General features: G+C 33.5%; 2 protein-coding genes across 2 annotated transcripts; one reads left to right on the top strand and one right to left on the bottom strand.

The window, feature by feature from the left end:
- The first annotated feature begins 2,145 nt into the window (after positions 1 to 2,145).
- LOC120632885 (odorant receptor 13a-like) lies at positions 2,146 to 6,432 on the top strand. The gene is made up of 7 exons (XM_039902923.1): positions 2,146 to 2,716; positions 3,011 to 3,176; positions 4,629 to 4,725; positions 4,805 to 4,906; positions 5,852 to 5,940; positions 6,180 to 6,246; positions 6,358 to 6,432. Exons 1-7 carry the CDS (start codon positions 2,155 to 2,157, stop codon positions 6,430 to 6,432), a joined length of 1,158 nt encoding a protein of 385 aa, XP_039758857.1. The 5' UTR covers positions 2,146 to 2,154.
- Positions 6,433 to 6,623: 191 nt separating this feature from the next.
- On the bottom strand, positions 6,624 to 12,158 carry LOC120632884 (pancreatic lipase-related protein 2-like). The gene is made up of 6 exons (XM_039902922.1): positions 12,125 to 12,158; positions 11,413 to 11,590; positions 9,805 to 9,953; positions 8,393 to 8,638; positions 7,247 to 7,426; positions 6,624 to 6,643 (listed from the first exon to the last, which is right to left on the bottom strand). The coding sequence occupies exons 1-6, from the start codon at positions 12,156 to 12,158 to the stop codon at positions 6,624 to 6,626; spliced, it is 807 nt and encodes a 268-aa protein (XP_039758856.1).
- Between the last annotated feature and the right edge of the window lie 1,389 nt (positions 12,159 to 13,547).

Below are 13,547 nucleotides of genomic sequence, written 5' to 3'. Positions count from 1 at the left end.
AAGGTAAGTAGTAAAAATTAAGCCCTCTTTTAGATTTAAGAGCAACCACCCATAGCAAGGTATAAAAAATATTATAAGATACAAAAAAAGATGAAAAAGATAATTTTACTTGAATCAGACTATAATACTAAAAAAAAACGTAAATGAGGTATTCAGTTTAATTGATAATGCATAAAATAATAAACTATACGGGAGTTCTTTGAAGTCTAGAAACCCTGACTATTGAAATATAGACACAATAAATCACACTTACAAAGGGAATCAACAACAACAATCACAGTTACAAAGGGAATCTGATATTCAACAACAACAACCTGATATTTAACACTCTTTAATTTTGATTTCATGTTGACAGCTACAAATCGACGACAAACCACTTATCTTTGAGTGTTTATCGCAGGGTTGACACAAACGTGATGATTAAATTTAAAATTTTACCTAATTTGATTGCTCTAGCAGGCGCAAGCTTTTTGGAGGAATTCCGTGATAAAAGTTTAGTTCTATAGATCTATATCTCTACTATAAAGAGATGTCTGTAAATCTATACTATGTAGAGGAAAGATTTTTTTATTTCTTTGTTTGTACCCAATAGGCTCTGAGATTACCAGATCGATTTTACTTTTAATAAGCTATAAATTCCTTTAAAATAATAAAAGAATTATTTCTTCTTAAAATCATTGTAATAATACAACCTAAAGTAGCAAATTTTGCTTCTAAAATTAATTAATTGTCGTGCGCTGAGAAAAGAATTAATGGATAAAAAGGATATGTACTACATAATATAGTATATCTACAAAAATCTGTACTATTACCTTCAAAAAGTTTGCCATGTTCTGAGAAAACCAGACAAATCTGCACTGTCCAAAAACAGATGTTCCAAAATGCACTCTCTTCTAAACTCATATATACACATCACACACTCTTAACACAACAAGCTGTTGACAGATTTTAAGATAAAAACGTTAAAGTGGTCTTACTGTCATACTGTCTCCGTCTTACTTACTGTGTTAAATCTTGGCGTTAGATCACCCATATGAAATTATAGATTATTATTGCAAACGCAGACGTGTTTGTTTGAAATGAAAACTTAAATAAATTACCAACTTCACTGGTCCAAATCTAACTGCACCATCATAATTTCGGAACATCAGATTGACACCAGTGGTAGTCCACCAACCTGGAACTAGCACTAAACGTAACTTTATCATCGAAAAATTTGTTTATCTATGTAGATAATATATGTAACCCAATCATCTCGAATGAGTCGTACGTTCTTGAAATGTTTACAGTTTGCATTATCAATATCGTTCATGGTTTTGCCATGAAAGGTAACAGATAAATATTATATTAGATAATATAATATTTTTAGACGTAGTTTATCGATTTCAGAGGTTTTATTATGAAGTTTCATCGATATACGTAGATATATAAATATTGTTTTATAAATGGATAAATTCATATTAAAATAAGATAGGTGATAGTTAATAAGTATACTTTAAAAAGTATGTCTTAAAATATTGAGATCGGAAAATTCTTAGTAGTTGTTCGAATGAAAAACACGTCTCAATCCAAATAATATGAACATAAATAAACTTACGTGACGTGCAACAAGACGTAATAAAGAAGTACTCATTAAGTAAAATCGAACAACCAATTGTAGTGACAGAACAGCACTCTTGTGAATTTCAATAAAGTTTCTATGAGAAACTTGATAAATTTTAGTTAAACCATTAAGTCTATGTGTATATTTAGGAAGCAAATATATCGGCCAGCGGAACCTTTCTGAATATTTTTATATTCAGTATTATCACAAAACCAGCTGTTTTAAATTATTTTTGATTATTTACAATTTTTTTTTTCTATGCTTTGTTTTAAAGTCAACAACCCTTACTATTTCTTTTAAAAAATTTAACAATCGCTATACGAAACACTTAAATTTCTACATACTACGCCATTTAGGAGTCAGATATCCGACTTGAATGTTTGGTTCAGGTAGCAAATCGAGTATTTAAAGCCTTTGTCGCCATGAACGATACCAGCTCAAAGGATTCTCCAATATTATCACAGTTCAAATAAGAAGATTTACTGAAAGCGCCTTTTTTTTAAATACTCGTACAATATAATATTATCTGGATAATATTAAGTATTTTCAATATGGATATTCCCGAATTCGAGGAAATTTTTAAGCAAATAAATATAAATTTCTGGCTTATCGGCATTCCCTTTGATGAAACTCGTATAAAATTAAGATATTTTATCTTCCTATTCCTTATTATTACTACAGCTTTAGAGGAAGCAGCATTCTTTTTCTCTAACATTTCGGCAGAGAATCTTCTCGAGTTAACTCAATTAGCGCCATGTATTTGCATTGGTTGGCTATCTTTTTTGAAAATCTCATTCATTACTTCTAACCGACAAAGGATTTTCGATTTAACCAATTGTTTGAAACAGTTATACACTGAGATGCTTATTGACGCTAAAAAACGGGAGGTTGCAAGACGCGACTTCATCTTTCTGAAATTTTTGGTGAAATACTTCTTTATCTTGAATTTAATTCTGATAAGCGTGTACAACTTTTCTACGCTGATATTTATATTTTATCGTTATTATACGGAAGAAGTGATAGTTTATAGTTTGCCGTACGCTGTACTTGTTCCATTCTCAACAGATGCTTTCCATACCTGGTTATTTGTATATATCCATTCAATTTCTGCTGGTAAGTACTCAATTTTTAGCGCCGTGATAATTTTTTTAACATTAAAATTATTATTAATTACCATGTAGCTTTATAATTATAACAAAAATTTACTCTATTTTTAATAGTTGAATAGTTTTAACCTACTCTGTTTACTTTCGTGTATGGGTGACATGTTAGGATGTCCCAAAATCATCGTTGCCGTATTTTACGAAAGAAAACGATTTTCTATTTTTTTATAGATAAGATGAAAAATTGAAAAAAACCGTAATATTTTTTCTGTGCATAGTCATATTTTAATCTGTTAACTTTCAGGTTTTATTTGTGTTCTATATTTTACTACTGTGGACGCTCTATATTATACTCTTACATCTCATATCTGTGCTCAATTTGTGCTACTTAGTGACGAAGTTAAAGATTTGGATCAAAATACCTGCCAATGTCTTGGTGAAATTGTAAAGAAGCATCAGTATATTTTAAAGTAAGCAATTTTGTATAAAATAAATTATTTATTTCTTTTCATTAATAAACGGAAACGTTGGTGCCATAATTATTCATTGATAATGAATAATTAATGATTAATGTATAATTAAATCGCAATCATTATAGAAAATAGTATATCAGAAGTATTATTGAAAATAATCATTATGCCGGTGCTTTATGAAAACCCTTGAGGTGAATGCAAGTGATGCGATGCAGTGGCGGTATCTATAACCATAGGTATATTAATTGTAGCGAAAAAAAAACTTCTTTCCATGACTGCTATAATTTAATTTTTAATCACTGAAGTAGTAAGCCTAACATATTCAAAATACTGCCTTAATAATAAGTTCGTATATACGTATTTAAACTCTTTATTTATTTTATAAATTTAAAAAGCATATAGAAATTTTCGAAACCGACAGGATTTGAACCTGTGACTCTCTGGCAATTGCGGCCTGAGCGTTTTTTCCAATAAAGCTACGGCTCTCTTACCATCGATGCCGAAATTAGTATATGGCTTTTTACATCAGTCTTACGTTTCCTACTAGATGACTCTACAGTCGCTATAAGCGGTTCCGAAATTTTTTTACTTATGCTTTTTAAATTTATAAAATTGATAATTCCTCAAAGTGTAGGTAAAAACAATAATAAAAGTTAAAAAATTACTCTTTATTTGTACTTGAAAACATGTTCAGAAAAATTAAAAGAATCAGACTCTTTAAATAGTAGTAAACAAACGCGGCCTTATCGCTTTGTAGCGAGATAAATAAATTGCAAGATACCAATAATTAATAGATATTGCTTAGATTTTATGAAACCAGTTTTTTCTAGATTGACCTATTTTAATTGATTCCTTGTGGGCTCATTAATTTAGTAAAATACAAGTATGTATGAATTGTTTATTTATTGAGTGTGCCGTGTGGTGGCGGCAGATCAAAATACACCACCACCTCTCTTCTTCATGCGAGTACGACACTCGCACGAAGAGCGAGGCGACTAAGGGATTAGTGTAACGGTAGTAGTAGCAGCCTCCTTTGTTTTACAATCATCTACTGCAATCACCAACCAGTCTGTCAAGCGTGGTGGTTATGGGAAAATCCTTCTGTTAGAAGAGGCCTTTATTCCAGCAGTGGACTGTTTATGGTGTTTGTTGTGTAAAAATGGGCATCCTCTTCATCATCATCACATCATCACATCAATCCATTAATGGCCCACTACAATGCACGGTAGGGTGATTAGGTATCTCGCGAAAGGCTTCCTCGCGACAGGCGTACATCTTGCAACCACCGCTGTCAAACGTCACTTTTGTTTATTTATTGTATGGAAAAGTGACGTTTGACGTGACAGCAGTGATTGCAAGATTTACGCAAGCCTGTCGCGAGATACGTCATAACCATGCGGGTCTCCTCCCACAATGAAACAGGCATAGCATATTTTTAATTTGTTTCAGTCTCTCAGAAGACCTTGAAGTAATTTTTAGTGCACCAAATCTGTTCAATGTCCTAGTTGGATCTATTGAAATATGCGCACTAGGATTTAATTTAACAGTGAGTTTTTAAAAGTTATGTTTAACACATTGTTTTTTTTATATATTTTGGATGTCCTGAAATTTTAATTTTTTTGCAGATGGGACAGTGGGCTCAGTTACCAGGAGTTATTTTGTTTTTGGTCTCTATTTTAATTCAAATATTGATGATAAGTGTATTTGGAGAAAATCTTATAAGAGAGGTAAAAAAAAAAATCAGATTTTATGCAAGTAAGTACTTACATTGTTATGTGTCTTATCTGTAATCTGACAAGCTGACTCAATCCAAATATTGTCCTATATAATAGTCAGTTAAAAATATATGTCAGCTGTTTTAATTATGTTTGTATAGATAATACTTTATATATTATAAACCTAATATATTTATTTATATAATTTTCATCATCATCATAACATCAACCCAATACCGGCCCACTACAGAGCACGGGTCTCCTCCCACAATGAAAAGGAGAAAAGGCCGTAGTCACGCTGGCCCAGTGCGGATTGGTGAACATTATGTAGAACTCTCAGGCATGCAGTTTCCTTACGATGTTTTCCTTCACCGATGAAGCAAGTGATATCTTAAATATTTAAAACGCACATAACTTAGTAAAGTTAGAGGTGCGTGCTTGGATTAGAACTCGGCCCCCGAAAGTGAAGTCGAGCTCCTACCCAATGCGCTTATTAATTCATAAACTACCAAAACAAGTAACATAATGATCATAAATCAGAAAGGATGTAGGGTAGAAAACAGTTATATCTGTAAGAGTTCTCTACCAGAGCGTTAATATTATCATTTTATTTATATTCCGAAAAAGTCTGTGGCTGATCTGTGGATTGTTTAAAAAAAACTCAGTTTCTCCATGACGTTCTCCAAAGGCGTGTTAAGTCCGCACTTTTGGCCAGCAAGGTGTACTACAACATAGCATAAGCATAACCTGAAGTGGTCTAGTAAAGTGTTGAAATTGATTATAAAAGTAATTCTTCTATTTCGACAGTGTTTAGAAACAAAATTGTTTGTATCACAAACACTTACAATATCTGTATACAATTTTATTATGTCCACTCTTTAAATATTTATTTCCTCGCTTACTCTGAGAGCAACGAGTGGAATGCGCTAAACTTAATCACTAATATTTCACATCCAGAGTAGAAAGGTCGGGGATGCAGCATTTATCTGCAAATGGTACGACATGGACAAGATGGCAAAGAAAATTATTTTATTACTTATGTTAAGGTAATGAAGGCGTTGACTTTAATTTACAAACAGGATTCTTTATTATTCGTATTTTAAAGTAACTTATTTATTAAATGAACTTAATTTTCCCGAAACTAAGGAGAATGCTAAATTGGGACCCACGGCCAACAGACCGACTTAAATCAGGTTTTTCGTTTTATCAAGTTTTGCAAAAATATAAACATTAGGTCTTAAATTAATGGATTTCTTATTAAATCTTGATTTGTTCATTCTTTCAGATCCCATAAATCTCAAAAATTGACAGCTTACAAATTTTCCGTCATATCGTACCAAAGTTTCACAAAGGTAAGGTAAATTACTATAATGTTTATTTTTTTCAAACAGACCTTAAAAAAATTTTTAATAGTTTTCCAGCTGAAAACTATAACAAATAATAGTATGATTATTTATTTTCAGATCATCAGCACATCGTGGTCATATTTCACTATTCTGAGAACTGTTTACACCCCGCCAGTAATCAACAACGAATAACTGACTCTATGAATACTATTATGAATAAAACTTTTTCTTTTTAAGTAACGTTATAGCAAAAGTTCTTGAAATAAAACGCATAACTTAGTTGAAAGAAGTAATTTATTAATTTAGCATAAGTTACACAATCTTCTATTTATGTAGCTGTAGTGATATTCAAATCCTTTAGAATGGGTATCTTCTTCCAGTATTTACACGGAATATGCCAGATCTGTAAATCAAGTATACATTTAAAAAAATAATATGAAACAGTTTTTTTAATCGTGTCACTATTAAGGCCTCAGTATAAATCTGGTAGTTGAAACGCACCACCGCCATGATTATTATTGATGGCCAACGGCATTGCTGTTTTCTGGTTTCCGGTGTTATTCCAGGCACATAAAGCTCGACACCTACGCCTCAGAATGATGAACACTCCGTAGAACGAGTTAATTGCCCCGTTTATGCCTCTAAACATTTGATTATTTCAATTTTTATAGTCAGATGTCAGAGTCAGAAAACTGCCCCAGTTTTCTTGATCCATGAATTATTATTATTAAAAAAATCTCCAAATTATTTTTTTAAATATAAAAGTTTCATTAAAAAAAAGACTGACAAAAAACGTTAAATGTCAATGTTACATTGCTTAACTAACTAACCCAACAAAATGGTACCTACCCTCTTTTGTTTAATTGAATGGTGCCCAAGGGCAAGGTGGATCCATTACAATTATCTCTGTTGACCTCCTGCATATTGGCACATCGTCTGCCAATGAGATGATTCCTTGGCAACGATGCAACAAAGAACTCCCAAGCTCTATTATGGTCACATATACCAGTGTAACAACCAGGTTGGTTTTTGCCACCGTTGGGGAAGAAGTCCACGTCAGCAACGGGGGTGCCAATGCCAAGACCAGTTAGACCTCCATCGGTATGAATAGCTTCGACGTATACACCGTCTGTACGCCGAACCCGGTGGTGGTTATCACTCCATAGTGGACCAGCGGGATCTAAGCCTATAATCACATAATTAAGAACATATATAAACTGTGTACACGTCTAATATTAAAGTAGCAAAAACCACTCCACTTTAGTAGTGTTTCTCGAACAGGCGGTTAGTCACTTCATTCCATTTAGCAGTTGACAGTAATTATTTTAAATCTAATGTGCTAAACGTTTACCATAAAATGGATGGGTTCTATTCACGTTTTTTGGACACCATGCACTGCATGCAATCATTGGTGAATGAGGGTTCTGTCTGTTCTTAAATCTCTTCCCATAATAATTTAATCAATAAACAAAATAACCTTATTACAACATTGATTAGCAAATAATAGTAACTAAAGCTTTTCTTATTGCATTAATTTTAAGCAATTTAATCTTGTCCTTTAAAGAGTTCCATCTTCTATCTCCAAAGAAGTTCAGTAGACCCATAAAACCAATAAAAAATAATGTAATGTATGATGTCCCATGCAAAATCCAGCAGCAAAGGTTGTAGTTGACTAAGTAACTGTGATTGTTTTAAATATTGCATACTTGTGGACTTGGCACACATCGTCCTGAGAGTAGAGCAGCGCCACCTGCCGCGTCCAATTGTCTTTTCAAACCATCCAGAAACCCATTGAAATATATACACAAAATTTCATAAAGAACGGTCCAGCTGTTTAAGAGGATTTAGGTGACAATCACACGTGCAGAATAAGTGTCGGTTAGACTAGACTTCCATGAAAATGTCATGACCTAATTACCAACCACATCGTTCTCGAATTTCGGTGAGACTAACAACGAGCAATCTTTTGATAGAAGAATATAACTGAACAAAATGTATGTAGTTAATTTATTGCCGATAGTGGGTTTTTCCATTACTGGTCCAATACAGCGCCGAGAATGTAGCCCAGCACATCACTATTCGTAGTCGGTTAGTTAATACATAGAAAATATAAGGCCAGAATATGAAGTAAATAGCCTGAAAAATTACTTACTGGTAATACGCGCAACCCTTCCACCTAAATATCTACCAGCGTTTCCAACAACATGGCCTCCTAAACTGAAGCCAATTAGATGCATCGTATTGAAGGGTGCACCCGTAGTCCTGTGGAGGAAGTTAAGGAACTGCCCAAGACCACGGCCGATATCTGGAACTCCTCTAACTGCAGTAGGATAAGGAGCTATAGCCAGCCTCATCCAGTCCAAAACAATAACGTTAGTCTCCTTTAGCCTAAGATATGCTGAAAACATTTAATTTTGGTGTTATTATGCTACGCATATAGCGATAATCGGATTGTGGGTAAGGCATCGGCTTTCCTTTCGTGTTCGAGCCCCGGCACGCACACTGACTTTTCGGTGTTAACTGGGTAATTCAGCCAATTTAAATATCACTAGATTTAAACGGCGAAGGAGAGCAGCGTGAGGAAACCTGCATACCTGAGAGTTCTCCATAATGTTCTCAACGGCGTGTGAAGTCTACCAATCTGCACTTGGCCAGCGTGGTGGACTACGGACTACACCCTTCTCATTCTGAGCGGAGACCCGTGCCATGTAGTGGGCTGGTAATGGGTTGTAGATGATGCTATGCATTATCATTATTATTTCAACCAATCGACGTTCATTGCTGGATAGGTATTTTAATGGGAATTCTACACGCTCATGTCTTGAGCCATATTCTGCCATCATCATCATCAAAGTCCACTGGATTAAAGCCCTCTTCCAACAGTAAGGTTTTCCCATAACGACAACAATGGGCAGACGGGTTAGTGGTTGCAGTAGATGGTAATACTAGTACAGAAGACGTTACTGCGTGTTTTCCGCTACTCCCTTGGTCGCCTTATACGACACTCACAGGAAGAATAGGGATTACTATTAAAGTACCCAAACTTAGAAGAAATAAACAATTTTATAAATTTTAAAATGCATATAAGAATTTCAAAACTGACAGGATTTTGAACCTGTATATTAAGTTAACGATCTTAATACCAGAAAATTAAACTGTGGCCTCAACTTACGAACTAACATAATCTCAGAGGCTCAGGGAAAAAACAAAACTCCTTTTCACAACTCAACACTTACACCCATACATACATACATAGGTACATACATACATACATACATACATACATAGGTGGACGTAATGAATGTTATATATATCAATTTCATTAATTGAATTTACAATTTATATTTTTGTATTGTAATGGTTGTAAAAAATATAAAAAAAAATGAAAATATTCATGTTTTACTTTGAACTATTCTACCTTTAATTGCGGTTGGTGTTGAGTTTAATAAGAATATCATTTATTAAGTTATATGCCTCAATCAGACTATTCAGCAACCCTGGCTTGCTATCGCTTGGGGTTAGAGCTGTACTGGAAACTAGGGTAGGTAGATAAATGAGTAATACCGTCTCTAATAACAGGATTTAGGTTAGTCTTCATGTTGCTGAGCCATCCGTGAGATATAACAATAGTGGGATTTCTAGGGTTGAAATGCGATGAAGTTATACTGCCCGGGTTGTTCATTCTGAGAGTCTGATGTGAAGTAGGGTTGCGTCTAAAGACAAAAAGAAAAAAAAAATGTTTATAATTTCTTCCAGAATAATGGCCTTGCATATTTTTTTTATATTTTTTTGTAGTAAGAATATAAGCGTAGGTGCTCGGTCTCATGTACTTGTGACTTCGCCAACACTACTGTAAAATAATCATGTCAAGGCAATCTCTTTTAAAGCATCATGTAGTGAATAAACTTAAAACCAAAACAGCCATAAAACTGTTTTATGGATTTCAAGTCTAAGTCTATATAAAAAATATATGTATAATATTTTGGGGTAAGATTTTTATTTGTAGGCATCGTTTCCCAAAGATACAGGTTAATTTAGACTTGAATGAACAATAACATTAAAGCCAATTTAAACGTTTACTTTTAGTTTTAAGTATTCACTATCATCACAACTTTGATAGCTTATACGAGTACCTATACATACAATATATGCTTATCGGAAACATGGTACTCCATGTTTAATGCAATTCTTCTTTGTTAAGAATCCAGCTATTGACATAGTAGATATGTTTTGCATGGCCGCTTCTTTGAAAGAAAAGGGAAATAGTGGAAGAATACGTAAGCTTAAATATTGAAAGCTTTGTTAACAATTAAATATGCAGACAATCAGTTAAATCACGTAAGTAGCTGAAGGTGTGAAAGCAAGATGTCAACAAACACGGTTGCATTAATAATACCATCCCAATAGCAACGCGAGTACGGTAGAAAATTAATAATTTTATAATGGCGTGATATTGATATATTTATAATATACACTGTGGCATATTGTGATTGAATGGTTGAAAAATAAGACTGAATTTACCGTGATAAAATTGAATAAAAGACATCCGAACTAACGAGAGCAACGTAATCGCGGTGTCTGGCGGTGATTGGCGGTGACGCAAATTCAACTGACATAATTTCTTTATTTTTCTTCTGGCACTCTTAATGTTGGTATGAATGGAATAGATATTATATTTCTCTATAGTCATAAGTTATTTTTTAATATTTTTTCTCAAGTGACTGCGCCATTACTGTTGCGGTTGTCAGCGATTGTTTTTCTCGCTTTCGGCAGGCAGCGCGGTCACTGGTACACTGGTACACTGGTACACTGGTAGCTGATCGTTAAACAGTATATTCGCGGTCCCGGATAAGTGGCTGATGCAAAAAATAGATTAAAACAATCCTTGATGCGTAATATATATCATGCTAAAATTTCAACTCGATCGGTGCAGGCCTTTTTGAGTTATTGAAGCGTACGCAAACCAACATAACATTTTTAAATATTTAGATAATGATATTAAATATATTTATTTATTTAAGAGTGACAAGTGACATATTTAATTTTGAAATGATTTGTAATAAGCTAAACAGTCACTCATAAACGTGGACAAGGAAAAATGTATTAGCTGTTGGTGTTCCTCAATAAATAAATAATTTTAGATTTGGTGGGAAATGCAAAGAATTTTATTACCTAGTGAAAAGATGGTAATCGTTGTTCGCTGGATTCCGCTGGATTTCTTCCAACAGTTCCACATCGACTGGTTCTAGGAGGTCCACCTTATGGATGTTGCCTTCCTCATCTTCGAAGTCGAAAAAACGCGGATACTTTCCATCGATTAGCTCGATCGGCCCCGCGAGTGCTGAGCAAACTTAAACAAACAAAAGTATTTAGGAAGATATATTAAGCCGACTCCATTGTAACGACTCCAAAAATGCAATATTATTACTATTATTGCATTACATGCTTTTATAAAACAAAAGCACAGTCGAACTGAGAACTTCCTATTATTTTTAAAAATGTTTTTTTGTTAAACTTTTCGACTCGTGAAGTATATCCTACTCCTAGTCTTTGAAGTTTCGCTTACAATAATTCTCAACCAAATAATTTAGCACCTATGGAATAGCAGCCTTATCAGTTTCACTTTTATCAATTGAATTTTCCACGATATTGCGTTACAAACTTAAAAAGTAAAAACGCATCTTAGCTGAACTCTCGGGTTGCAAGCTATATCAATTCTATTTAAATCACGAAGGAACAGTCTCTGGGTGCTATAAAATGCATCCTATGTCAGTCTTCAAAGTTTAAGCTATATCTTTGCAAAATTTCATGCAGCATTTTCAAACAAATAAACAAACACACACTTTCGTATATATAATTATAGTAATATAGAAAATAGACATACCCGCCACGAACAATAAACACAAAAAAGGCTTCATGCTTCGTTCTCTAACTGGAGGTCTTCTAGATTATTTCCTATAATCTTATTTTTATATCTCCATTTTTCCGCATGTACTGCGATAATGTGAAATTATCACTTGATTTTGTCATCCATCATATTTTGCGATAATTATCGTACATAAGAATGCTGTAAGTACGTAATGTAACTCAAAGTGTGGTTTATAGTTTTTGTATTTGTATTAGAATCTAAATGCAATAGTCGAGAATCGAATACAAATACGAAACCAATCAGATACCTATCGATATGGTTACGTCTTGTGATTTTAGTACTTCTAGAGATTAACAGCACAAACATATATTACATGAGGTAGTACCACTGATCTCTATTATTACCAACTAGCTGTTCCCTGCTATTTAGCCATAGTTAAAGCGAGTGCGCTTTAACTATGGCTCGTAACGAAATGCATAAAAAAATAAGCGGCTGGAGTATAAACGGTCTAAATTACTCATAGAAGAACTCATCTCACGGAACAGCGTGCTTTATTTTAATTTATTTACTAAACTATAATTAGCCCAGTGGGTAGCTTAAACTTCAATACTAGCACGCACCTCTAACTTCTGTAACTGTGCGTTTTAAGCTTTTAAAATATCACTTGCTTCAACGATGAAAACATTATGAGGAATTCTGCATACCTGAGAGCTCACCGTAAATTTCTAGTGGTGGACTAAGACCTTGACCCCATTTAATTGTAGGAGCAAATCCTTGTCCTGTAGTAAGCCGGTAACGGGTTGATATTATATTGATGATGAAGATGATCAGGATCGTGATAACCAAACTATGTGTCACAATACTAGCTATAAAAGGCAAAGTTTTATCAACATAATTGTTTATTGTTTATTGTTATTCGGTACACTAAAAGTAGATCTAAATATAAGTAATAACAAGTTTTGTTCTAAGCTACAACCCAAAGTATGTGTACACATCTTGGAATTAATTTAAACAAAAAGTAAAGATAAAATTATTGGAGAAAGCGATCAGGCCGCGATTGCCAGAGAGAGGGTATTTATATGCATTTTAAATTTATAATATTTAAAATGCGTATAAAAATGCTTTATCGTGTTGCAGTGGTTATAATCTCTACACGATTTTTATTTAAATTTCCCTTGAATTTAAATTTTCTTATCAAAGTGTTCTTTAATCTTGGATAACCTTTTTTCTTTGTCTTTAATAGGCTTCTAGTAACAGTTTTCGCCATTACTTGTATACAGGTATTTAATTCATAATCTACGCTTATGTTTACGGTCCATAATAATTAGTGTATCAAAATGATTATTAAAGCCTCAATCAATTTAAATCAATTATATCAAAACAAGGTCATACATTAATCTTGAATGTTAAAAACCTCCCATTAGACATTTTATTCAAG

This window comes from Pararge aegeria, chromosome 20 (assembly GCF_905163445.1).
Source record: "Pararge aegeria chromosome 20, ilParAegt1.1, whole genome shotgun sequence".
Lineage (NCBI taxonomy): Eukaryota > Metazoa > Arthropoda > Insecta > Lepidoptera > Nymphalidae > Pararge > Pararge aegeria.
The sequence above is the reverse complement of the archived record's forward strand: the minus strand, read 5'-3'. Positions and strand labels throughout refer to the sequence as shown.

Excerpts from the sequence above, each read along its gene's own strand:
- LOC120632884 (XM_039902922.1), bottom strand. The coding sequence starts at position 12,158 with ATGAAGCCTTTTTTGTGTTTATTGTTCGTGGCGG. Across the intron at positions 9,954-11,412 it reads GATTACCATCTTTTCACTAG|ACGCAACCCTACTTCACATC; the intron begins GTAATAAAATTC and ends TTTTGTCTTTAG. Across the intron at positions 8,639-9,804 it reads AAATCCTGTTATTAGAGACG|CATATCTTAGGCTAAAGGAG; the intron begins GTATTACTCATT and ends AAATGTTTTCAG.
- LOC120632885 (XM_039902923.1), top strand. The coding sequence starts at position 2,155 with ATGGATATTCCCGAATTCGAGGAAATTTTTAAGCAAATAAATATAAAT. Across the intron at positions 3,177-4,628 it reads AAGCATCAGTATATTTTAAA|TCTCTCAGAAGACCTTGAAG; the intron begins GTAAGCAATTTT and ends AATTTGTTTCAG. Across the intron at positions 4,907-5,851 it reads GAGAAAATCTTATAAGAGAG|AGTAGAAAGGTCGGGGATGC; the intron begins GTAAAAAAAAAA and ends TTTCACATCCAG.